General features: G+C 40.1%; 2 protein-coding genes across 10 annotated transcripts in view; one reads left to right on the top strand and one right to left on the bottom strand.

Annotated features, from left to right (window-relative positions):
* Positions 1-469: 469 nt before the first annotated feature.
* On the top strand, positions 470-26,683 carry MPHOSPH8 (M-phase phosphoprotein 8). 5 transcript variants are annotated; one of them, XR_011680248.1, is made up of 15 exons: positions 470-784; positions 4,525-4,680; positions 5,432-6,271; positions 9,591-9,687; positions 11,376-11,501; positions 11,588-11,676; positions 12,763-12,903; positions 13,665-13,751; positions 15,671-15,825; positions 19,219-19,373; positions 20,648-20,775; positions 21,405-21,488; positions 22,388-22,657; positions 25,234-26,070; positions 26,272-26,683. XR_011680248.1 is itself a non-coding variant. In XM_071434121.1 (13 exons), the coding sequence occupies exons 1-13, from the start codon at positions 485-487 to the stop codon at positions 22,427-22,429; spliced, it is 2,400 nt and encodes a 799-aa protein (XP_071290222.1). In that variant the 5' UTR covers positions 470-484; the 3' UTR covers positions 22,430-24,732. The 5 variants fall into 5 exon arrangements, 1 of the variants encoding a protein (XP_071290222.1); XR_011680245.1 differs by having other exon boundaries at positions 26,226-26,683; XR_011680247.1 differs by lacking the exon at positions 25,234-26,070.
* Positions 26,092-26,910, bottom strand: part of PSPC1 (paraspeckle component 1) — a 58,778-nt gene continuing 57,959 nt past the window's right edge. For all 5 annotated transcript variants that reach the window (XR_011680253.1, XR_011680252.1, XR_011680249.1 and 2 more), the window contains one exon: positions 26,092-26,632. The gene's annotated coding sequence lies outside the window, so the exon portion shown is untranslated. The remainder of the gene's footprint in view (positions 26,633-26,910) is intronic.

The following is a 26,910-nucleotide window of genomic DNA, read 5'->3' as shown; positions in this document are numbered from 1 at the left end:
GATAGGGCAAGGGGGGGGGGGGGATGCTTTTAAACCACAGAGAAGAGATTTAGATTAGATGTTAGCAAGGAATTCTTCCCTGTGAGGGCGGTGAGGCACTGGAACAGGCTGCCCAGAGAAGCTGTGGATGCCCCACGACTGGAAGTGCCCAAGGCCACAGAGAAGCCGCGGCTGTCCCATGCCCGGAGGTGCCCGCGGCCAGGTCGGACGTGGCTGGGAGCCCGCCGTTCCCATCCCATGGGAGCTGTCCCGGTCTCTATCCCTGGGCGGAGCCGTCGCCAGCCACGGCCGAGACTGCACCGGGACGCTCCCTCAGGCCCCTCCCAAACCCCGCCCAGCGACGGCCGCGCGAAGGGCACGCGGCCCTGTGCGTCACAGGCTGCGCGCGCGGCCATTGGCTGTGGCGGCCGCTGCCCCGCCCCCCGCGCCCGGCCGCGGATGTCGCAGCCGCTTTGCGCCCTTGTCGTTCGAAACTCGGCCCAAGATGGCGGCGGCGGCGGCGGCGGCGGCGGCCGGGAGCGGGGCCGAGGCGGCGGCGGCGGCGGCGGCGGCGGCCAGGCTGGAGGGGGCGGAGGGAGAGGAGGAGACGGCGGCGGCCGCGGCGGCCGAGGATGGGGAGGGCGGGGAGGAAGACGGCGACAGGGCGGGCAAAGCGGGCAAAGCGACGGGCTCTGCGGCAGCAGGCGGCGGGGAGGCTGGCGGCGGCGAGAGCGAGGAGGACGAGGAGGAGGACGGGGAGGACGTGTTCGAGGTGGAGAAGATCCTGGACGTGAAGAACGAGGGGGTGAGTGCGCGGCTCGCTGTCACCGGGCCGCGAGGGGCACGTGAAAAGGGTAATCCCGCTGGGGGTGCAGTGTGAACCGCCCTGTGCACGGCTCTGCAAGCAGGCTTTCTGTGCCTTGCTCCGGATTCTGTGCCCTCAGCCAGAGATAGGTCTTTACTAAGTTGTTGGGTTTTGTCTGCATTATTAAACTGCTCTTGGCTCTTGACGCTGAACTGCGGTACTGTTGTGGTGTGAAATGTTTTAGCGCAGAGATGGGCAGGGTTGGATAGAACTGTGAGCATAGAGGTGTTTTCAAGGTATGTTGCCAGGGACCACGGTGAAAGACAAAACGGGGAAAGACCTCCTGAAATAAGAGAGTCTTCTCCCAATTGAAATAATAAGCTGTAGTCATCTTGCATTGTTTAAAATGAAATACCAGGCCTTGGTTTGTTTCTTTGAAAGCAACCTACACTGGTTGAAGTTCTTTAAAAATTTTCCTAAATCTCAAATAGAAAAAATAATTAACACAGGGGTTTTCTTAAATTATTTTGTGCCTGGAAGATTTTTATTTTAACTAACTGATGCTTTTTAATTTTAGGCTTCAGTCTATGACATTATAAAAATCTGTCAATTTCATGTAAAAGATCAGAGTCTTGAAACCCTTAGTCTGGAGAGCCTTCAGATCAGCATTTTCATCGATATTTGTGATGTTATTAAATTGTACCTTAGCTGAAGTATGTTGATGTCTTAAGATTATGTTGTGCTTTCATAGTAATACAGTATTTATAGAAGTGAATTGTTGGTCAACATAAGTTAGGCTTGAAAACAAGAGGATTCCCTTTTTTTTTCTTTTTTTTTTTAATTCTTTTCTTTCCACCCACCTCCAAGTGATGGAACCTGAAGTCTCTAGGTGGTTGTGGTGGTGAGACATTAAAGAGTACTGGGATGCATCAAGTACCATCTCTTAAAAATGTCATTGGCACGTGGTGGTAACAGGGTGTCTCTTTTCCCTCCCCTCCAAGCAGCCCATTCTGCAGCACATCCTGAGCTCTGTGTGCCTGAGTTTTCCAGGCTGGGTCAGCTCCAGCGTGTGGGTGTAGCCAGCACGTGGTGATTGTGGCTTTGTGGCCCAAGCTCCAAGCTCATCAGGTGCCCTTTCAGTTGCTCTGCTGCAGGGGCTGTGCTCCTGGGCTCCACAAGTGTAGGGCAAGGCAGGAGCTCATACTCAGGTGTAACTTCCAGAAGGGCTGGGAAGAGCCAAGTGTCACCACAGAGGGAGCCAGCCACTGGGGAGCGTGGCATGGGGTGCTGTGTGTCACGGAACAGAAGTGTCACAGCTGGAGAGCCCTGCATGGAGGTGCTCTTCCCACACACAGGACTGGTGTTGTTGGGCCTGGCATCCCATCATCCCTGGTGATGGGATGAGGGGCAGCACTCCTGGGTTGGGATTGGGCTGGGGAGTTATACCTGTGCATAAATAAAACATTAACATGACCTACTTAAGAGAGCAAGCAGTGGAAGTTTGGAAATGTAGTCTCTCAGTGTATCTGTAAAGCTTTTCGTTCTGCACCTCAGTCATACTCCAACAACAGGCTCTGGTGCAAATTGTGATGTTCCCCAGTGGAAGCGGGAAATTGTAACTGTGCTGTTTAATGACATGGTGGTATCCTTTTCCATACAACTTGGTTCTAGCTCATCACTAGTTCTTACAGAAGCTAGAGCAGTGTAAAAATGCTTGGAAGCATTCAGTTTTTTCTAAGTGATAACAGAAGGGAAAAAAAAAACTAATAGTGAGAGAGTGTTGATAGGTGAGTGTAAGACTGTGCCTCTTAAGTGGGAGAATGACTCTTCTGCCTTCACTTAAGCTGAATTTTGTAAAACTATCCTAAGCTGCATTTTTCTGTCACTTTCCATGTACAGGATATAGTCATTCAGCAGCCAAATGGTTTGCATTTGCATTAGACTTCATGTAACTTTCTCAATTAATGAAAAAATGACTTGTAGCTTATTTAGTACCTGAGTTACAAGGATGTTCCTAACTGCAGCTAGCAGAGGTCCTGCATCTGAAAGGGAATAACCCTGTGCCAGCAGAGAGGTGAGAGTCCAGCTGGCTACGACACAGATTTGCAGGAAAGGAGCTGAGAGTCCCCACAGGCAAGTAAGGTGAACATGAGTCAGCAGTTCTTGCAGCAAAGGAGGCCAGCAGCATCCAGGAGTGTAGCCAGAAGATCAAGAGATGCTTCATTCTCTCTTCTCAGACTGCTGAGAAGCATCCTGAGTAGCATGTGAAGTTCTGAGCTCCCCAGGATAGAAAGACATGTACATACCAGAGAGGACGGTAATGAAAACAGGAAGCTGAGAGCTGGATTTGCTTTGCCATAAGAAGAAAAGAATCAGGGGAGATCAGAGTAATATCTGTATCTGACAGGAGGATGTGGAGAGGACAGAATCAGATCTTTCCTGGGGGTGCACAGGGAAAGGATGTGACAGACAGAGGACACAAGCTGGAAGACAGGGACACCTGCATAGATACACTGACTGGGCAGATACCTGAGCAGCCTGATGGAGGCAGTCCTGCTTTGAGAGGGCATTTTACTTGTTAGTTCTGGAAATCCTTTATAACCTAACACACTCTGTGACTGTAATGAGGAAGTTACTGGTTGCTTATTTTGTAAGTAACCCCAATAGAAGAAAGAGGAGAGGGGAATATGATTTTGGAAATTTAACTCCTAAATCAAGAGAGACGGGTTAAGCTAAATTCTAAGAGAAATGTTAAAACTAAGGTGTTTGAATACAGGCTATTTATTTATTTAGATGTCTGTGAAGCAAAATACAGAAGATTATAAATAGAGTTGGTCAGTTGGTTGCTGAAGTTTAGTGGCATGTTTATACACTCGGTCAAAGGTTAATTATGCTCAGGCAAAAATTTATGCATAGACATTTAACAGTAAGTGCCAATTGGCAATTCTTCCTGAAGCTTTTTTTCTCCAGGCTTGGTTAGTGCTGTAAGGTCTTTCAGAGCATTATCAGTCCATATTTGAAAGTGAGAGGTACTATTTTGCCTCTCCAAAGGTGCTTTCCTAAGTACATTTACTAAAAAAATATTTTTTTTAATGGTAAAGAACTTCATAATTTAGTAGAAAAAACTAGACAGAGACTGCAAGGTGCAATTTTATCCCTCAGTGAATTTCAATAATGTTGAAACAATTGGTCTTAGATTTTTGTATGTAATCTACCAAATTCTTTGTAACTAACTCCACTGAGATGCACACACTCAGATTTTTGTCTAGGTTTAACTTGATTTCATTGCTGGGTTTTTTTTTCCTTATTGTTGGTATTTCAGTTTATCAGAAATAGAATTGATTACAAATATAGCATAAATTATAAATTTCGATATGGAACTTGATGAGTGGTGGTAATTCATTAGAAGTGTTAAGGATTTATTTCAAGTTATTCAGCAAAGAGAAAACCGTCAATCTTGAAATTTTTATGGAAGAAATATTAAAACTTGAAAAAAAATCGTTTCATAAGTGTCAGAAAACCCATTTTGATAAGCTGACTGGGAATTTATGATATGTACATTGTAGCTGTGGTTCTGAACAAATGTTAGATACTGGAAGTATTTTGGATAAAACTGTTCCAACTACAGAAATACTGATTTGTGTATACACAAAATTCTGTATCCACTGACATCCTCAGGAACTGACTAGCTGATGCAATACTATGCTATATTGTATTAATGCTGTGGGTTTTTCTTACAGGGTAAAACTCTCTATAAAGTCCGGTGGAAAGGATACACCTCTGATGATGATACCTGGGAACCAGAGGCTCACTTGGAAGACTGCAAAGAAGTGCTTCTTGAATTCAGAAAAAAGATTGTGGATAATAAGCCTAAATCTGTCAAAAAAGAAATACAGGTGTGTTTCAACTTCAGTATCTTACCCTGGAGACATAATCCTTATCTAGACTCTACTAATGAGAGGAGGGGAGAAGGGAAGGCATTTGAAACGTGGAATTAAAAAAATCTCATCCATAACTTCTTTGTTTCTTGTGAAATTTAATATTGTTGCTCTTCTCTGACAATTGTCTTGTCACTGAGGCGGGGCACAGTGTTCCAATCATCCTCCTGCTTTCTGTAGGAGATCAGTGAACATGGAATCATTTGGTAAGATATCAGTTTGGTAGGAGAGGAATACAGAAAGATTAGATTCCAGAGGGCAGAATATAGCTTTTTCTTTTCTTCTTTTTAACAGCTCAGTTAGCCTGAAAAAGCAGTATAAGGATCCTTTTTGAAAACTGGTACCCTGCTTCTGGTAAACCTGTAGGTAAATCCTACAAAATCAAATCAATTGTTTTTGATGTAAAATAGCTCAGATTTGTTCTGTTCTAGAATATGGTTGTTGGATGTGTAATTGGTTTACTTGAATTGTTTGTGTATTGATTCTCATCCAAGCAGTTAGTAGTGTAATTTAGGTAAGTAAGCTAGAATTGTATTATCACATTTTGCAGTTTGGCAATGAGGAATGATCTTGGCAGGGATCAAAAGATAAAAGTGCTTAAAGATTTATTTTTCCCAAGCACGACCATTACCATTTTTATATACTTTGTACCAAAGTGATAGTTTATTGGGGAAGGAAAAACTTTTAATTTTTTTTCTTTACCTTTTAGAAACCACCTCTAAATGATGATATATTTGAAGCAGAGTCTGACAGCGACTGGCAAAGTGAAACAAAAGATGATGTTTCACCAAAGAAGAAAAAGAAGAAGTCAAAAGAGGGAGAGGATAGAGGTTCAGATGACCCGAAGAAGAAAAAATCTAAGTCTCCAAAAGTCAAGGAAAAACCCAGAACAGAATGTGAAAATTCCTCAGATATTTTGGTTTTAGATTCAAAGTCAAAAAAAAGGACTTTAGAAACTAAGGAGGATTCAAAGGAACCAAAGAAGCAAAGGAAAGAAGATACTAAAGAAATCAAGAAAAAGAAGGGAGAAGATTTAAAAATAAAATCTAAAGAAGATTCTAAAGAAAATAAAAAATCGCAGAAGGAGAAGCAAGGAGATGTTCAGTTGGACTCAGAATCAAGTCCTGTGGATGATTCAGTTTCTCAAGGAACTTATAATGAAAATTTAAACATAAATTCTGAAAATAAAGACGAGAAACAAAAGGTAATAAGTGGAGAAGAGAGATTGGAACAAGAAATTGATGAAAAAGATGGCATTCCTGATAAATATCTTGATGGATCAGCAAGTAATGAAGATGATGGTAGTGATACTAGGGCTAAAAGAAAGAAGAAGAAAGTTCAGAAAGCAGAAGACTGTAGAGAAGAGGATGGAAAAGTAGAAATTCAGGATAGTCATTTAGAGAAGAAGAGCATGCACAAAAAGCAAACAGGTCAAGAAAAAGTACCAGGAGAGTTGGAGAAAGTGTCACCTGCTCCTTCACCAGTGCAGAAGGGTGTGAAATTGAGCACCGATGAAAGGGTGTGCAGGCCCATGGATTCCCCTGGGGAGGTAAGCACGGTTAGCGTGGGGGCTGGGGGTAAAATCAGTCATCTTCAAGGTACACATACCTCAAACCATGACTGTTCATGATGGCAAAGAGAAAAGTACAAATTGGAAAGGTACTGAGCTGCATGAGCTTAAAGAAACACCCACTGCACAATATATAACAGAGACTGGGAAATTCCTGGATTCTGAACACTCTAAGGGGGGGGGGGGGGGAATGCTTTAGTAAAGGAGAGCACAAATGTGAAAGGATAAATGTCTCCCGTTTACTGTGTCTTCTTAGAATGAAATTTCCTGTTCTTGCAAGGCATGCTGTTATTTTTAGCTTTGTTTGTGCCCACCTTCAAGAGTTTCCCCATCTGACTTTTTTCTACTTGTGTAGTAAGGCAGAACAGTGTTGAGCAACACTTGCTCTCTCTCAGACACTGGCCATTCCATCAGGAATTACCTGTGGTGGCACCTGCCTGAGAGCTGGAATGCTGAAATCACTTCTAAAGCCCAGGTCTGTCAGATCGGCGGAAGAAATGCGGCACTCAATATGAGTGATCAGCAAGTCTCCAAGTTTATTGATAGTTCACACATATTTATATTGGTGTTAATGAAGCTTATACATACTGCAAAGCTGAGCTCATTATTGGTTAATTACTCATTGGGCAACCACGCCTACTTCTATATTCTTATAGTTATTTTGTTAATACTTCTACATTCTTGTGGTTATTCTACTGAAACTATCTCCATATTTCTGGCAAAAGATCCTCTCCCCCATCCTGATGTTGCAGCAAGGTCACATCAGTGATTGGACACTGACTGCTGACTCCTAGACTTGCCTCCTTCTATCTTAATCAGCGGTATCATGTCTACGTGACCTTTCTCAGCTAGCCAACTGTCCACAAAGCTCTCCACACAGGTCTCCCAAATAATTGTGTAACAAGCTTGTCTTGTTAGAATTCCTGGAGTGCTTACAGGAAATGTTTCGTTTCATATTAAATTTCGTTTCATATTAAATAGAAATAGAAATGCTGTACCTATTGTAAGAAATAAGCTAAGCAAATACCAGGATATTTATTGTTCCTTGTTCAATACAGTAGTGCTTTAAGAAAAGCAGTATTGTAAAGGCAAAAGAAGAAAATTATGACCAAAATAAGTATTTTTTGTAATGTTTCTGGGAGTATAATTTCTTTCATCGGCTTCAGCCTGTTCTGATACAGTTTGCAGTTCATAAAACATTGTCTGCTCAGAGCAGCCATGTTCTGATTTAACAGGATTGCAGTCAAAACACATTGATACTTACTGGACTATATGCCACTTCTGAGACCATAATTCCATGGTAGAAAGTTACTTCTGCAGGTTCAGCAGTGGTCCTCTGCTTGTGATTGTTCTGTGTATGGAGTAGGTCACCTTAAATAAGTTATTCTGGGGATAGAGAATTATGTGTCATAATCTCAAAGTAGAGCTACACGGAAAAGCGTGTTTGCAGGATCTTAGTGTTGAAAGTTCTGGAAAACAAGGAATTACTGTGAGGCATAGGCCAGTTTCAGAAGGCTATTTAATTAGTTGAAGTGATATGGTTCTTTATTACCCAAATGGTTTACTTACAGTTCAAGGCTATAGTGTTTGTGAGAGAGAGATAAGAATAGAAAAAATCTTTGGAATTCTGTTCTATTTACCAGTAGTGTAAAAATCCTGTCACCTTGACTATGAATAAATAAATAGCAGAGGACAGTGGGTTTGCCTGTGGCTCTTCAGTCAGCATTCTCAGTGAGTTATCTCTGGCTTTTCTCGTGGTCTTGCTCCAAGGAAGGTCATGCTCTGAGGTACCAGCAAAGTAGGGAAGGTGTTCTGCTCTTTGCTTCTGAGTGTAGAAGGCTTAAACAGTGTTTCCTGTAATTGGTTAGTTATTATCTGGAGCAGCTGTGGACTTGCATGGGTAGGTTTGGTGGAGAGTTCTGCAGGGTATTTTTTGTTCACTAAATTGTTGGCCCAGACAAGATGATAACTTTCAAAGAAAGTCATCACATATATTTCCTGTCTTTCCTTATGTAAGTTAAGTCTGCTTATGGAGCACCGTGATGTCAATTTATAACACAGTATTTTCTGTTTGGGGTCAGTCTGCATGCTGACCCATTCCTTCCATTTCATTTGCCTCCAAAAAAAAGGGGTATGTTCTGCATCTGATCAGCATTAGAAATCTGGAATAGAATACTGATTTTAACTGGAATAGAATACTGATTTTAAAAGCCCCACTGTAGCACATATCTGGTAGTCCCTTTAGTAAGTTATGGATTTCCTCTTAAAGACTGAGCATCTGGCAGGACGAACAGCTGCCTGTGTTTGCATTAATCACGTCAGTGATTAAAAGCCAAAGTTTGTGGAGGGAAGGGGAGTGGTGAGGAAAGCAATTAAATGTCTCAGCTCTGCTAATACATAATGATACACCAAATTAATCTGGTTTAATTAAGGTTTTTGCTCTGCCATGTGGTAGCATATATGTAAATTTTTGTGAGGACTTCTTTTGGGGCAGTTTTTCAGAAAGACAGTGCTACTCTCTTTGCCAGTAAGTGTCAGAGACTGATACAAAGCCATGCTAAGGAGCCTTGTCCAACCTACTCTGCAGTGAATTTGGTGAGTGGAGAGAGAGAGGAGAAAGGCGAACTTTGGTAGAGAAAGCTGGGTTCCATTTTGGCAAATTTGATCATATATCTACATCTACAGTAAGTTTCTTCTGTGATATTAGATACTGCTAAGCTCAGACTTCTGCAGGGATATAATGACTTTGGGTGGATTTTACTGAGTGTCTGTTTTCACAAATAACTGTTGCCATAACATTCTGTCTGTGTAAATTGCAAAGCTTGGAACCTTTTCTGTCCAACTGTCAAGTTTTCTCAGTTGAGGTTCAACTCAATGATATCATAATGCTTCAAATATGGTGCTACCAAATTGTTAAATGCTCTGAAATAATTACATTCTATTCAGGTTTACTATTTGGAATGAACAAAAAGTTTCTAATTTTGAATTTCCTTAAAAATGCTGATTTTGTCATATTTGCAGCTCTTCCATAAGGCAACTTGAATGGCTGGGATGCAGTAAAATTATGAATTGAAGTTGCTATGTTCAGGAAATAATACCTCCACTGTTAGGGAAGAAGCCTTCACAGACTTAACTCCTGACTCACCTGTTTAATTCTTAGGAATGTCTACAAGTCTGTTGCATATAGGTTTCAGTAGTATTAATTGTAAATATACTTTATTGTTGGAGTGGTGAAAGGAGTTAATTTTCCATTTTTTTTTCTGCACCACTAAAATTTGGTCTTTGCTTTCAATTTTAGGAAAAAGAAGTAAAGAAAACTGAAATTAAAGAAAAATCTCAAAAAAAGGAGTCTGAAAAAGAAGAAAAAACCAGAAAAGAACAGAAGGTCCTAAAAAGTAAGTGCTAACTTCTTGAAACAGAGAAGGGAATGACCATTCAGGGCATGCTCTTCTTATTTCTATAAGGCAGATATTGTGTAATTTTGCAACACACACACACAGACACACACACACCAGAAATAAGGAATTCTGTGTTTATTTTAGGAAGCAAAAGTCTTGTGGTCTATGGCTTTGCTAATACGTGCTTCACGAGAATGTTAATATATGTTTCATATATGAAGCACAGAAGTATATAGAAGTCTCTGACATTTTTGTAGACAAGTTAATTTTGCCCTTTTTAATTTAAGATTGACAACTGTGCTTCTCTGGCATGTAATAGTAGCTTTTTTTAGAGGAATTCATCCAACCATTGGCTATTTTCAGAAGTGTTCTGACAATATTATGAGTATATCCTTTTTATACTTAAGAAAATTAGTAGGGGCTCCCATCAGACAAACATCTTGCCTCTTTCTTCAGCCACAGAGACAAGTTATGTTATACAACCCTGGATGATTAGATACACAACAAAGAATGTCTAGGTTCTGTTTCTGTTCCTAATAGTATAATGGATTATTAGTATTACTGCTCTTCATCTCAGAACAGCTCTGGATTACTTTTTTCAGGATAAATTCCTTCACTAGAGAAGCACCTTTTTCTGAAAGTGGCATAGATGCTTACAGTGCTTAGGAAAAGTAGTAAGAAGCAGAATGAGTAATGATTTTTTTCTGTGCAGCACTTGTCCTTCGTGTGGTAATCACAGATACTGAACCATACTTCAGAAATAGTATTTATGCACAATTCTAAGCAGCATTTATTAAAAGGAAGGTGGTACCATGTGTAAAGCAGCCAGAAATCAGACTTGCCAGGATAGGTGGAGGTGGACTAGCTCTCCCTGACTTCTGTCTTATGCTAAGCTTGCTACTGTGCTCCAATACCTTACAGAAAGAGAACAGGTCTTTTCTAAATTGATGCTGGTCATTTACTTAAATTTTGTTATGTGTGGTCCTTAGTGGCTCAAGTAGTCACTCTTGGTAACTGAATATTCTAGGCTTTAAGGTGATCAAAAGTGCATTTGAGTTGTTAATGTAGCTTCAGAAGAAAAAAAATTAATATTATGAGAAGAACTGCAAAAGAAAGGAATCTTTGCTAGAATGGCAATCCATAAAAGAATTAAAAGAGCAAGGTGTATAAGGAAAAGAGAAATATAAGGGATGAAGCAAAGAGATGGACTTGCATTGCTGCAGAAGGTGATTGAGAAGTAGTTGATGGGGGTCAAATGGAGAACACTGGTAGCTAAGATTTTCTCCATTCCTGCTTGCATCCTAAGTGCTCCAGTTCTTGTCTCTGCAGGGGGCTGAAATGAAGCTTTCTTTTGAAACTCACTGGTACCTTTTCAGTGTGTTTCCAGTGCTTCTGCTACTACAGTGATGGAGTGTTCACCTTCCCATAATCACTGCAGCCTTATTTATTACCACAAATTGGCAGTTTCTTTCAAGTAAAAGCTTTTTGTTTGTTTGTAATGTAGCCTTTGCTGCTGAGAACCATTCCATGCTGACTGCCAGGGTTTATTTGAATGAAAAGTAGCAGTAGCTGTTTGTTAAGCTGCTGATCATTGAAGCAAGAGCAAGCATTCATTAGCTTGAAAATTTACAATTTATTGCTTATTTTACTTTTTTTTTAATTCCACAAAATTAAATACATGATAGATGGCAAGCAGCAAGTCCTGAGTTTGGGTATGGACATGCAGTTAGAATGGCTGACACTAGAAGAATTCCAGAAGCATCTTGATGGAAAAGATGAGAATCATGTATCAACAGAACCAATATCAAGTGGTGAGTATTTTCTGGCAAGAAGGGGTATTTCTTAGCTGACATTTCAAAGGGAAATATCCTGTAACAACACTGAATTTATTTTCTAGCTCTCCTCAGAGATGCTGTTAAAAGTGGAGACTACATGACGGTGAAAATGGCGCTTTCTTCAAATGAGGAATATAATTTGGATCAAGAGGTAATTTTTGTGCAGTAGAAGTATTGGAAGACAGTAGGAGGGAAGAATACAAATTTTGATTTATTTGAAAAGCTTTCCCCTCTTATGTTGTAGCAGATTTCCATCTCACCTAAGTAAAAAAAGCACAGGGGGTTAAAAAGGAGCACAGACTTGGAAGTTTCAGTATTTGTTATCCATTTCTTCTAAGAAAAAATGAAGTTTGATAGAACCATCCCAGTAGCTTTCCAGCTAACTTGCCCAGTGTACTTAACTGACTAAATGTGGAACTTTGCATGCTATTAGGAACAATAACCATCAGTACAAGTGGCTGAACTGTGTAAAACATTGTTCATGGGATACAAAACTCTGAAAAGCCCCAAAACCTGCAAGGTGTTTGACATACTGGCACCACTTCATAATTAGTTTTCTGCCAGTTTGTTATCAGCTATGTTCTTACTTGGTTTACTTTCAAGGATCTATTTTCCTGTTGAATAGGACTGTAGTTCCATTTTTGAGTTTTAAAATCTCCAATATTGGTATTTTCACTGGTGATCTTGTGTAGTTGTGTTATGCAGCATTTTGAGAACTCAGCATTATGCTGAGTCTTCTGGGGTGTCGTAGGGAAGATGGGAAATAAACTACTGAGGCCAGCATGTGTTCTGTGAGTTGTAAGGTCTGGTGGAAAATGCAGGAAGGAGTGAGGAGACTGGCTGGTTAGAGTGTCTTTGTACTTACACTCTGATAAAATCAAAAGGCAGTGTTGTGAGAGCAGCTGACTTGAGCCATAGTGGTTTTTCTCCATGGGTGCTGACAGTCTTGCTGCCTTCCCCACCCTCAAAATACCTTACAGCCTTTCTTCCTGGTTCATTTTGGTTTTTCTGCTTCTTGTTCTGATCCTCAGAATGTTATGGATTTTGCAGATTATAGAGCTGAGAGTGTGAGACCTGCAGACCAGAGAAGTGGGAGGTGATAGTTTGCTGATATCTGGCAGCCATGTATGTGTGAATTCTTCTGCCAGGGAGGGAAATCTTTGTGAAACATGTTGATGCACTTGAAATTTTTGTCTTGCAGCTTTGTTTCTGTAATGGAAATGATTTTTTTTTCCAGGACCCAAGTGGAATGACCCTGGTAATGCTTGCTGCTGCTGGAGGGCACGACGACCTTCTGCGGGTGCTGATCAGGAAAGGAGCTAAAGTTAATGGTAGACAGAAAAATGGAACAACTGCATTGATACATGCAGCTGAAAAGGTTGGCTTGGTTATTGTTCTGTTTGTGGTTGTGAGCTATTTTACTTATGATTAAAGGCAGTACACAGTTTTTTACCTTTGAATGATGCCTAAAAAGTAGTTAGCAAGATACAGCAGGGTGACTAATAATAATTTCAGCAGCTGTGGTTATTGTAGTATAAATAAGTTCTGATCACAAACCCTGCCCTGAGCAGAGAATATCATAGGAGGAAAAGTGGAGCTGAAGTTCTTGTGGTAGAATTGCCTGTTATGATATCTGGCTACACAGGATCCAAACTGGAGACACTTAGAAAGAAAATCTCTGATTAAACAGGATTTGGTCTTTTAAAGCAGTTGGGCAATGAACATGGTGGCAAGCTCTTCCCAAACTAAGACAGCTCAAGCAGTAAGTTAGAGCAAGCCAGGGTTTCAAGGGTGCACTCCTCTATTCAGGTGGGTCCCATGAACAGTAGATAGAAAGGCAGCGGGGAGCCTCATTCCCATTTGGTGGCAGATGCAAATACACTGCTTCCTTTCTGTGATGTTTATTATTGCAGGATTTAGGAAAAAAATGTAAGAACTATAAATAATTAGGACTATCCACTTGCCTAAGTCTGAAATGCTCTTTTTTAGCCATGGGAGAGAACAGTGTTAATTGTGCCATGACTCATGTTTTGAGTTCTATGGATGAATTTTAAGTAAATGTCATTTTGTATTCTGAAACAAAATCAGAATATTTTTTACTTACCTGTGTTGTGGGTTTGGTTTCGTTTTTTTCCCCAGAATTTTCTAACAACAGTAGCTATTCTTCTGGAAGCTGGAGCATATGTGAACATGCAGCAGAGCAGTGGTGAGACTGCCTTAATGAAGGTAAATCCTATGTTTGTCCTTATGTGGTTTATTAGGAATACTTTTGTCAAACTAGTAAAACATAAAAACCTATTTATAGAATTCATTTCAGGAACACATTCCATATTTGAAATAAAAATATCCTTCATAGTTACTCTAAGCAGAGTTCTAATCCATTTCTTTAATGTACTGTAATATCTAAACAAGAAACACAGATGCCTTCAGCATGCAGTGCTAAATGTGGCTCATCATCCTCTTCTGCAGATGTGGCTCAAAGAAATGCAGATGTGGTCTTCCTCTGAGATAATCAAATTGTCAGCAGGAAGAGAAAAATTCCAGAAAGGATAATCTTTCACTTGGGTGCTTCTGTGATTGGCACTTGCTGTTTTATTGCAGGCCAGAAATAAAATAGCCAATTTACAGTCTGATTCCCAGTGCCTGTTCTGCACCATTATTCCCCCAGTCACAAAGGAAATCTTGATTTTTAAAAAAAATTTTTGTAATGAGAAAATTCTAACACTCATAAAACAGTCTGTGCTTTTCATATTTTTTTCTTTATGTGGATGAATTTCACCAAAGTTCCCCTTTGGATGAAGTTGCTCTATTTATGTGTAGGCTGTTTGTGTGGTTTGTTTGCCAAAGAGGTTACAGAAGCTTTCCTGCCCAGACAATGTGATATTGTTTCTGTTCTGCACTCTGTGAGGCTTAACAAGTGGGGATTTCACATTTTCTCTGAAGACAACAACTCACTTGTGGTTTCCTCAGCCACTTCAATCCAAAAATCTCTTTATAATTTGGCTACTTCCATGAACCTCAGTCTTGACCTTCTTTAAAGTTTTTATTAGTCTTTGATGCACAGCTGTACAAACCAATTAGCAGCCTACAGTGATTTATTCCAGGTGTTTGTTTTACAATGCAGATACAAAGAATAGGATCTTCATTTCCAGTAACTTACTGGGACAAAGCTAGTCCTCTGTGGATAACCTATCAATGTGTTTATCAAGTCATTCTTATTTAACCTTAGGAGTTTGATCATACTTTTTCTAAAAGGAGAGAAAAAAGATCTTAGCACTCAATTCCTTTCTGTCAGGTGGTGTGAGATTTTTCTTGGTTTTTTGGTTTGAGGAAGGCAGGTGGGTTGTACTGTTTATGGAAGATGATGGATTGAAGGCACAGATCCAAGTTCAGAGCAGAGAGAAGTTTCAGAAGCTGTCTTCTGAAAGGTCTTACAGTGATAAAAATGTTTTATCTCTTGTGCCTTTTCCTAATTTATCTGAGTGAAGTGTTTGAAAACAAGTGATCAAGAGCATGTGTTTGCTTTCTTCAAAGTAAAACTTTTTTTAGATTTTCCTGTGCTTTTGCTAAGTTTATGGTTGATGTGCCCTGAAATTCTTGCTGTAAGTAACAGTGCATAGCCTTGAACATTTATGCAGAGGATAACAGTGGCTTTCTCACATAGCTACGTACCAGTCTGAGACAAATTCTGTAAATTAATTGCATACCCGAAGTACCATTTTAAACTGAGATGCATAGAAAAACAGGCACTTGAAATGTTACCTCAGTAATTTCTGAATAGTTCTAGAGAAACATATTTACTGAGGTAAACAATTCCAAGAAAATTTACACACTGAACTCCAGCAGATCAGTTGTTTTCGCAGAACTTCTGGGATTTGCTTTCTTTATTTTTTTTTCTAATTATGTCTGCTTGGTAATCCTGACTGTTGCTGCTTCTGCCTGGATAAAGATAAAATATTTATGGAGTGTGTTCCTGAGTTTCAAGCTGTGTTACCATTCACAGAGCAAATAATTAAAGTTCTAAATTGTAACTAATTTTGGATTTTAATTCAATTCTGCAGTTCTGCTTGCTGTCTGTCATATATACTCTGTTCTGAGGGGTTGTCGTTGTTTTCTGTCCTTCCATCTTCTCCCTTCCCACCCAGGCTTGTAAAAGAGGGAATTCTGATATAGTGCGGCTCATGATTGAAAGCGGAGCTGACTGCAACATTTTGTCCAAGCACCAGAACAGTGCCATGCATTTTGCTAAACAGTGCAATAACATACTGGTGTATGAGCAGCTCAGGAGCCACTTGGAAACGTGAGTAAAATGTACTTGGAAGTTTGTTCTGCTGAAGTTTGCCATGCTAGGCATGTCATCATTCTGGTTTAAGTCAAGGAAAATGTCAGGAAAGAAAACAGATCTGATTTGGGCAGCATGCTTAACTAATAAGTCATGTGAAAGCAAAATTATGTGAGCTAGCAGAATGGGCATACACATGCTCAAACACTGAGTAAAAGTATGGAGAGGAGGAAAAAGTAATTCCTAGAAGAGAAAGATTACTTAAGATATAGCAACCATGAAAACTTAGAAGTGTATAAGCACTGGACCATTGAATGTAAGCTCTTAGTAGGGCGTGCCAAATAAAATACCTTGCTAGAAAGCATAGGGGAAAATCAAACAAAAGAACACCAAGCTGAAACATCATGAAAAGTCTGTGCAGGCGTTGTGTTGCTGTGGTGTTGTTTGGACCTTTAAACATCAGCTATGAGCTGAAAGTGCCAGGGATAAAGCTTTCATGCCAATAGATGATGGAAATCATCATCATTATCATGCAGCAGAATGACTGAAGAGCAGTGCGGTGTATGTGACATGTAAAGTGTTGGTGTCATATGGTCATGACAAAATATACTGAGCTACACTGAGACAAACATACAGAGAAGGAGCAAGCTCTCCAAATACCCATTTGGAGGAATACTGTAGTTAATGTATATGGGCAGAAAATTAAAACCAGCCATCTCTAAATTTGGGGAAGACTTAAGGAGGGTCTCGTGGCTTCTGCAGCAGGTGAGATTTTGCCATGAATGCATAGTTAGTGCTGGAAGAACACTGTCTCAGTGCAAGATTTTTTTCTTGTTTCATGATGATGTAGTCCTTGTGATTCATCTATGTAATCTAAGGCAATCTATCAAGTAGTTTGTAATCCAAACTTACTCTCTTCCAGTGTATAGAAAGCCCTGGCTGTTTTTTGCTTCATATCTCTTGTGTTTCCCATCAGCTGACTTCTCAAGTCTGTCTTTACAGAAACTGCCTTGTAATGGTCAGTGTGTGCCAATCAAAAAACACCTGAAATGACAGGGTTAAGGGAATGGAGTCAGGTTGTTTTTAGTGGTTCCCGGTGACTGGACAATGGGCAATGGACACAAACTGGAACACAGGAGGCTACCACTAAGCATCAGGAAATTTTTCCTTTTGAGGGTGATGCAGCATTGGCACAGGCTGCTCAGAGAGATGTCAGGTCATTGGAAACTTTCTAAAGATATCTGAACATTGTGAGGTTTCTGTCAGCCCACTTCTCAAGCCTGTCAAGGTCTCTTGTGGATATCAGAGGCTGTCAGCCACTCCTCCCAGTTTTGTCTCATCTGCCAAAGTGCTGAGGGTTTGCTGCACCATCCACCAGGTCATTAATTAAGCTGTTGAACAGGACCAGACCCACTATTGATCTCAGAGTGCACCAGCAGTGATTGGTTTCCAGCTAGATTTTGTGCTACTGATTTTTGCTGAAGTAACATGTTTGGATCCAGTTCCATACCAGGAGGAAAGTATTGTGATGCCACTGTTTTTAGTGCCCTGGAAAGCTTGTCTGAGATACTGTAGATCACCAAAGCAAACTTCTGTCGTGAGCAGAGGAACACTATAAGGAATGTTTTTCTCTTGAAGAATGCTAAAAGAAAAATTGCTAAAAGCATAAAAGGTAATAATTATTTTTCAGAAATTAGAAACCTCTTAAAGTGAGCAGGGGCAGCTAATGTGGGTGAATGGAGTGTGCTGCTTCAGGCCTAGGGAAGCAAATAATGACTTGTTGTTAGTTAAGGTTTTGAAGGCAACAGCAAGCATGCAGGATAAATAAGTGACCTGGTATCTGCTGTTCAGTGTAATGAGACTTTGTCACTCATTCGCTATTTGATACCTTTCCAGTTTGTTTCCTATTTGACATCTGCCACCTTCAGTTTTGGCTAATCTAAATAATGAGTTTTTGAAGATCTTGACCATGTAATTTTGCCAGTCAACAGTTGAAATTAAATATTGATGATTGCAAAGTCATGTCTGGGGGCATTACTGTGCTGATGTGAACTGTACAGGGAGTAACACAGCTCTTGCTAATTTGGGAAGCTTTTAGACTCACTGAAAATACCAGTTCAGTGCTTTTTGTCAGTCAGAGGAGAACATTATAGTAGTAGTAAAGCTGAAAATAAAATTATTAAATGGTCAAAATGTGAAATCAGGAAACAACAACAAAAAATAACCCAAAGCCATGAGACAGGTTCTGCAGGCCATCCTAATAAATGATCTAGTGATAGGTTTGAAGTGGAAGAATATTTTTGCACAGCAAAACTGAATCACGGATCTCATTGTTGCAGAATGCTGTGGTCACAAATACATGGGATTTTAGAAGGGATTAAGCAGATCTAAGGAGATGGGATTTGGCTGCAGTTTCTAGTTTTGGATGGCTCTTAATCAGATTGCTAGAAAATAGGACAGTGTACCAAAAAAACCTACTGTTAAATTTCTGATATTTAATATGGCTTTGTCAAGCATCTGGGAAACAGGCTACATAGGCTTTGGGGCTTGCTTAGGCATGGCAGTTCTTGTGGTTTCCTTCCAGTGAAACATTGACGTTTTAGTTTCTGCAGATGATAGTCCCAGTTAGCAGGGTGGGGAAGTGTGTTCTGAATAATAACTGGAAAAGCCAGAGGCAGGACCTCTGCTGTGCTAAAGCATGTAAAACCCAATTCTGACCAAACAGCTTTCTGAAGAGGATTACTGAGTGGTCTGCCTGCAAAGGTGCTGGACACCACTAGTAATGTGGTCTCTCTTTGAAAGCTGGGCTGCCACTCCACCTGGTTCCCTAACTCCCCAAAAAAACAAACAAAACCCCCACTTTGCCTCCCTTTTAGTGGTAGAATGGCTACCTTTGCACTGTTTTATTCACAGAGTTTAACTAGGAACTGCATTTTTCTAGTAGTATTGCCAGTAAAATTATACAGGGATGTGCTTCTTTATTTTTACTTGCAGGCAGATTGATAATTCAATCCAGCTGGGAAAGTGGGGATGTCCATTTAGCCACCAAGTATATATTGATGTTTCTGGGATATCTTTCTGTATATAAAGCCTTCAAAATATGTGGCTAGTAAAATCCTTTTTTTTTAATCTACTGCAGTGCATTTGTATTAACATTTTATTTTTTTGGACCCGGTAGTTGAATTTCACAAACAGATTGCTGATAAAATATTTTATTAACAGTACTGGGACCTGTGGTTCATCTCTGTATAAATGCTAGTGAGGAAGGCATTCACTCCTGAAAATCAGGAATCTAAAAAGGTGATCTGGAATGCTTTTTTTTGCATATGTGGGTGTCAGCTCTCACCAAGCCTATATCTGGTAAAATAATTCATTGTGTGAAGCACAGGCCTCACTTGTTTGGTCTTTCAGGCTCTCAAAAGTAGCAGAAGATACCATCAGGAATTATTTTGAAAATTGCCTTGCTTTGCTGGAGCCAGTGTTCCCAATTGCGTGTCATCGTCTCTGCGAAGGGCCAGACTTTTCTTTGGATTTTAACTATAAACCTCCACAGAACGTGCCAGAAGGTAGGGAGGGGTTTGTTGCTGTGGCGGGGGTTTTGTTTGTTTAAAAAAGGTAGAACAATATGTTTGAAGCATGTCTTAAATTATCTCCTATGCAAAATTATTTTGTATGATTTTGCAGTACATCACATTAAGAGCACTCTGATTATGGAACATAGGGAGAGCAATTATATTTTGATGTATTATGGGTAGGGTTTGTCTGTATTTTTTTTAAGGCTTTTTAATTGCCTCATACAGAGTGTCAACTTCTTCCTGTTCATGGGTTACATTAGCTCAGTGACAGGCATTATAGGAAAGGAGTGGTTTACCTTTACCTTAGAATTAATGATTCAGGAAAATCTAGGCTTACTAGATTATCTAGAGAAGGTCTTGTAGTGGATGCTTGTGTTTCATGTACAGTAGGTCATGTGCTGAAGGCTTGGAATGTAGTCCCAGCAGTGCCCTGAGACAAATGCAGTCTAGAAATACTAGGAAAAGGAAGCAGCGGCAGTCAACTTTGTTTTGCCCACAAACCTTTTGAAAAAGACAGGAATCAAATTCCCAATGTATTTGGGAATATTTCGTTATTTTTCCAGGAATTCAGATGCTATTTTCTGCTGCTTGGCTTATCTAAGTCATTTTTGATGAGTATATCAGGGAAATATCTACTGATACTGATTTTTCTTAAAGTGATAAATCAGTGTGACTATTAGAATCCACTTAAACTGAGATTGAAAGTAGGTATGTCTGCTCAGTTTTCTGGTTGTTCAGAGTTGTTGGATAAGTCTTCCAGTTCTTATTATAGATATCCTGTATTTTAGAATTAAGAAACTTAATGTAAGTTTGTTTATTAAAATGAAATATTTGTGGGTAGCTTAAGTTGCTGCTTATTGAATTCCAGTGCAGTTCATAAAGATCTGTAATGTCTGGGCTCAGTTGTCTGTTCTCTTGACTAGACCCAAACCACACTAAATTCCATAACTCTCTTTGAGTAAACCTGAAACCACAGAAGTGAACTGTGTTGAGGATTGCTGTTTCCATTTTGCATTCCTTTCTAATAGCCACATAAAATTATTTCTGTTGTGAAAAGTCCTTAACTTGGTGACCAAGCCAATTGTTTTCTGGATTCACTGGTTTGGGAAATGGGAGTTTTGCATGTTGGTTTGTTAGTATATATATACACCATATGATGGTTTTTACTTATATGTATTTGCACCTGTCTTCAAAGGTCTAGTGTACACAGTTCTAGATAATGGATCTGATTTTAAATTCATGTAACTGAATTGTCTTCCCTTTAGGATCTGGAATTCTTCTCTTTATTTTCCATGCAAATTTCTTCGGTAAAGACATTGTTGCTCGGCTCTGTGGACCATGCAGTGTACAAGCTGTGGTTTTAAACGACAAATTCCAGCTCCCTTTATTCTTGGTAAATCTTTTCATATAGCTGATTGACTGTAAAACTACTTCATAAAGTCTTTATAGAGCAGCCTGGGAAATCTCAGTGCCGTAATTTGAATTTACAGTATTGTAATGAAGCATACTTTTTATCATTCTGTTTTTCTAAAATGAAAATTAATTTTCTTTGTATATGGAGAGAACTATAATGTTTGCTTGTACTAGGTTCCATAAAAATGTATGACTTAAAAGTTAGGGACATAGTGCTGGATAAACGATTCTAGGTGGCCCTGCTTGAGCAGGGGGTTGGATTAGATGCCCTGGAGAGATCTTCTCCAGCCTTCTGTGATTCTGGGACTGAGGCTTCTTCTCTAATTGACCAAGCCTCTCATATTTTTGACCCAAGTAAGTTCTTAAATATTTTTTAACAACCTACCTCAAAGTTCTAATAATTATTTTCTAATTTGGTTTTTTTTAATCTATTAAATGGATCACATTGCACAATTTTGAAGTCTTGTTTTCTCAGTCGTTGCATCAAAGGTTCATGTACAATGTTCTTTCCAAAAAAGCATAGTGAAAATGTTGAATTGTTAGTCCTCTTACACAGCTCTTTCAGCCATAACCTACCATTAACTTTGTCCATTTTCTTTTTCCTTGTAGGATAGTCACTTTATTTATTCCTTCAGCCCTACTGCAGGCCTTAACAAGCTTTTCATACGGTTGGCAGAAGCTCCTACTGCCAAGGTACAAAATGTTCTCAAAATTAAATGTGTATGCTCATTTGTTGTACTCTTCCATTGTCTGAATGCTTCTACCTGTATATTGCAAATGTAAAACTCAAAGATTTTCCTCTGTCTCGTGATCCCAGTTTCCATCAGTTACAGTTACATCCTGTGACATAGCCAGAACTTGGGAACATTTCCACGTGTTAGTTCTGTTATAATTAAACATTTTTATGTTGTGGTGAGAATAATTCATACACTAGGATAAACTGGTGTTCCAGCTAAACATCTTCTCCATCTATATTTTGAATTTGATGACTGAAAGATACATGGAGTGGCCACCTTTTTTTTTTTGCATACAGATGTTTTTGCTTGTGTGTTGGAAATACTTACTGGGGTATGCACTCTGCTTTTAAATAGTCTGTTGCATTTTACAGGTGGTTTGGGCAATATTCCCCACTACATGTTGCAAGATGAATTCTGTTCTGGTAGCATTTATTTTATCCTAGAAAGATGTAGCAGTATATTTTCCAGATCCTGTTGAAGGATTGGATAGTTGAGGGATAGTTGAAGTTATAGTCTTAAATGTTTTATTGTACTTTCTTTTCTTCTTTTTTTTTTTTTTTTTTTTTTTTGTGGAAAAAGGTGTATGCAGATGGAAGTATATGTTTGTCTGGTTCAGACTTGGGGCTAACTTGTTCAAACAAAACCACAGCAGTATTCTACTGGCGTCCTCTAACAAACCATCCATATCTAAGTAGGGCTACTATAAACTGATTTTATTAAGGACTTCATAATTCCTCTTTTTTCCTTTCTTAGTCAGTAGCAATTGTGTGCCTTTCCTTGTGCCACATAGGAGCGTTTAACAGAGTAATCACCTGTCGCCAGCATTGATATGGAAACCTTTGTTTTCTTTTACAGGTGAAGCTGCTCATAGGAGCTTACAGAGTGCAGCTGCAGTGACCTCTGAGCATGCCATGAGTGGACTGACACTTTTTTGGATATACTTCTGATTCCTCTGTTCAGAGACTGACAAAGCAGTTTGGAACTTTTTGGCACCACACTCTGAAGACTCAGTTCCCAGCTTGCCGCTCGTTGGCAGTCGCAGGAAGTGTGTGTTGGAGAGCAGTTGAATACGCTGCACTGGTGGGACAGGGTTGTCAGCTTTTTTTACTTTGTACAGATGTAGATGTAAGTATTTGTGCCAATACATATAACTTTGTTTTTCTTTAACTTGTGGAGTCCAGACTGCATATTTCAGCTTTTCCACAATGTGGAACGGTGCATATAAGAACTATTTAAGGTAATTACATGAAATGTCTTTTTTAAAGATCTTCATTTGTAAACTAAAGTTTTCTACTTACTCTAACATTTCTATGTGAAATGCAGAACTGTCATATTATTGGAGCCATGGGAAGAAATTACACTTTAAAATGACTGCATTAGGTTTAACGTTTAAGTTGCTGAGGACTGTGTTCTGTTTTAAAACTGCTCCTGTTCCTGTCTCTCAATGAAACATCTGTTATGCTTAGAGTGATTCCCTTTGAACTAACAGAGTTCAGTCTGCAGGCATGAACAAAAACATCTGAACAGGCTCCATTCGCAGAAGGGTCTCAGTCAGGTTCCCAGTTAAATCTCTGCTTTAACCTGCCTTTGCTATTAGAGAAGCATCTGGTAGTTTTACAGATATCTTAACTTTTGAGGTCTTAGGTGACATCTAAAAACAAATACAAGCTGAAAAGAGCAAACCAGAAAACTTGTAGCTACCTTCAGTGTCCAGGCAGTGCTTTTTGTAGACGAGAAGATACATAGAGAATTTCAGATGTTCGCAGCCTGACAGATGACAGAACATGTGTTGTCCTTTACTTCAGAAATTCAGTTCCTCAGTGCAAAAAGCTGCTATCTTTTTATCTTATTATTATTATATTATTATTTTATTTAAATGACCCGTTTTATCAGATGACAGCAGTTTTGTAATGGTCCTGTGCTGTAAAATATAAATGTAATACTTCTGCATGGAGTATAGAATATCTTTCTCTGTAAATTAACCAACATCTTGAAAGGTAGGAAAAAGCAGACCAGATCGTGCCTTTGCTGTTCTAGTTGTCATGTGTAGTTTACATGCCACTATGTGCCTATATTATTAGCAAAACTTCTGCATAAATTCTTGATTATTTTGACTGCTCACCATCAAAATGGTGCAGCTGTATGAAGTATCCTTTTAAGAACTGTGATTTTTTTAATATAAATTTCAGTTAACCGGTTTTTAATTTTTGGTTCTTAAAATTTTAAATCTTTCATATTTAAGAGATGCCAAATGAGTAACAAAGGACACAATTTTTGTGTAATGTCATATTAAGCTATATAAAACTAGAACAGCAGCATGACATAGAAATACTCGTTTCTGTTTTGATTTAGAATAGTTGCTTATGTTTTTGCACAGTATTGATGAAATCTTAACAAATTTGGGTTTTGAACAGACTTTATACCTCCACCTCTCTGAAATATGTTAGATACCTCACTTTTCTAAGTGTGAACACCTGAGATGCATGAAAAGCACTGGCTGAGAATCAGGTATGTCACTGCCAACACTTGGGACTTTGTGTAGCTGAAATTTTAGTCCCTGTGCATAAGCCTGGATGATGCATAAGGAAAGAGGACACTTGTGTTTCCTTATGCTGGAGTGCCAGGTTTCATCTGCATGGCTGCCTCTTGCAGTCACTCCTGCAGGACGTGTGGCAGCACAGTGTGTGTGGCACAAGCTCTGTACAGTACCTGCCAGTGGGAAATGCTGGAGCTGCTCCAGGCGGGGATAAAAGGTGTTCTGAACAAATGTCCAAATGATAGAGATGCTATTTAGAAACTGTTGTACAGTCTAACTTAAAAATGTCTAGTAATGCTCCAAGAGTTGATACAGCAAGTAGTTTGTCAGAGGCTGTTGATTTGGGGAGTTGTTTTGTTTTTTATCTTGAGGCACTTGGGAGAGAGGGAGGAGTTCTACAGAACATGGGAATGAAATCTGGGTTTCATGATGCTTTTATTAGGGATGAATATTTTGCAGCCATCTTTCTCTTTTAGTTGGCAGTATAAATTCAGAATCCCTATTGAAGATGCATAAGAAGTGTATGAAAAGCTGTTTGAAGCTGGGTTTTGTCGGTTTTTATTGTATGGGTTTTGTCTGATTGCTGAAAAAGGTTTTGGTGGACAAAGGATGAAGAGAAAGTAGCTACAATAAAAAACAATTACTTAGGCACTGTGGAGAAATACCTGTGAAGTACTTGCTCAGTTTCTTCTTGCTGCCACCAGCAAGGGCTGCAGCTGCAGTTCCCATGAACTGCAGTGGTAGCAGATGGTTCTGAAGGCTCAGGGTTTTTACCACTGTACCAGCACCAGTACTGCTGTTCTGGCTTCTTTCACCGGTGCTGAAGGTTGGTGGGTGGTGCAGTTGACCATGTCACAGGCCTTCTGTGCTTTCTGCACCCATTTGCAAAAACAAAATGGGTTTTGATCAGTGTGAATTTAAGATGTGTACTTTTCACCTTCTCAACATGGCTAAAATGTTTGAGTGAGGGACAAAGACAAGTTTGGAAAAAAACACCCGAAAAAGACACCACACACTAGAAATTTGAGCAGAACTGAGGCAGCAGGAAAAATTAAGCTTTAAAAAGGGTTTCTCAAAGCTCAGATACCTCAAGTATAGCAGTCAGCAGGAAGGAACCAGGCAGAAGATGGTTCTTTCTGACTTCAGGTCTCCTGTTTTTCCACAGCAAACCAGTCATGCGTGGTAACTACAAATTAATCCTTTTCCAGAATGTCTGTAATACTTCCTGCATGATCTGAAGTGTAAGGAACTCCTCTGAAGAGTTACTGGTCGCACTGGTGCAGTTACAGTAGAGGGGTCAGACCTTCCCATTGTCTCCTTCTGCTGCTGTGCCTCTTGCTCTTAAGGGAAGGCACAGCTCTGCTGCTGAGAAACCCAAACCATGCGTATGGGAACTGAAGACATTGTCACACAGCCAGGGAGATGAGGACCTGTTCCAAAACTGGAGTCACTGCAACTGTGTGGGCATGGGCCACCAGAGCTTGTGGGGACAGGGTTACCCATGTGGTGACATCTCAATCTGTAGCGCAGACTCCCACTTCTGATGAGAAGTCTTGCACCCTGTAACTGTTACTTGTATGAACTTTCCCTAGCCAAGAACAGTTTGATGAATTTGGGAAGAAAGCCCTGTTTGGCGTCTTAGAGCAGCTGCATGTCCTACACTGAATACAGCCCTCCAGTGGGGAAGAGGGGAAGGTGCTGGTCCCAGCCCCTCCCACCTGTAAAGGTTGTGCTGGCAGTTTTTCTCAAAAAGGCTTTACAAGGTTGCACGGGACAACCTGTATGCTTGCACAGGAGATATAAAAGCTTTGGGTGTTCCCTCACCTTTATAGAACTGTCAGCTCTGCTGTGTCAATATCAGAGTAGTTCTTTCAGTGAATAGCAGGGTTAAGATCCCTAAAACCACAAGAGAACCTCCAGACCAAGTCCCCTGCATCCACCCTTCCTGAAACCAAATGATTACCAGGAAGCCCCCAATGGTTCCACAGTGCAGGGACTCCAGGTAAGTACAGCCACACAGTACTACCTTGTACTGTTTTTATTAGTGGTATGGTGTGCCACTTCCATGCACTGAAACAATGGAACAAAACTGCCACCATACTGTGTACCACTGCCATGAGCTTGGCTCCATCTTCTCTACGCACTTCTCTTACACAGCCAAGTTAACAGGATCTCTTAACCACCCCTACCTCCTGTTCTCCAGCTGGAAGAACCCCTGCTGCCTGGCCCTGTGGCTCCTGTGCTCCACAGCCTTCTGATTGCCCAATGGCTTCCATGGGGTTTGTTACTACATCTTCTTGTCTTCAAGAGCCCAGAACTGGGCACAGTGTTTCAGCTGCAGTCTCAGAAGTGCTGAACTGAGAGATTGCTCTTCTGGCCCCTGCTCAGCCATGATCTTCTAATGGAGCCCAGCATGGGAGTGGACACCTTCATCTTCACTTGTCCCTCAGGACCCCGTATCAGCCTCTGCAAAGCTGCTTCACCATCAGCTTAGTTCAGTTCCCACTGCAGGATTTAACTGTGTGAGGTTCCAGTCAAGTCTTCAATTCATGTCCACTGCATTGCTGATTTCAGGAAATAAAAAATAAACATCCTGTTACTCATTTAATTTTAAACAGTTTTACAATAGCTATAGAAATTTGAAAAAACCCTTCCTGGTATGTTACAGGCCAGTGTTCAAATCACATGACGTAAAATTAATTTTTCATTCTTCATGTTTTTTCATCTTTTTATTCAGCTACATTAAGACAGCTGGCATTTGCAGCATAACTCCTTACTCAACAGCACAGACAACTTACTGCAGCTGTAATCTCCCCTATGATTAGCATTTCCTTCCAGTTCT

The sequence above is a fragment of the Agelaius tricolor genome, unplaced genomic scaffold, assembly GCF_023055355.1.
Source record: "Agelaius tricolor isolate 1412-34295 unplaced genomic scaffold, bAgeTri1.0.p SCAF_9, whole genome shotgun sequence".
NCBI lineage: Eukaryota > Metazoa > Chordata > Aves > Passeriformes > Icteridae > Agelaius > Agelaius tricolor.
The sequence above is the reverse complement of the archived record's forward strand: the minus strand, read 5'-3'. Positions and strand labels throughout refer to the sequence as shown.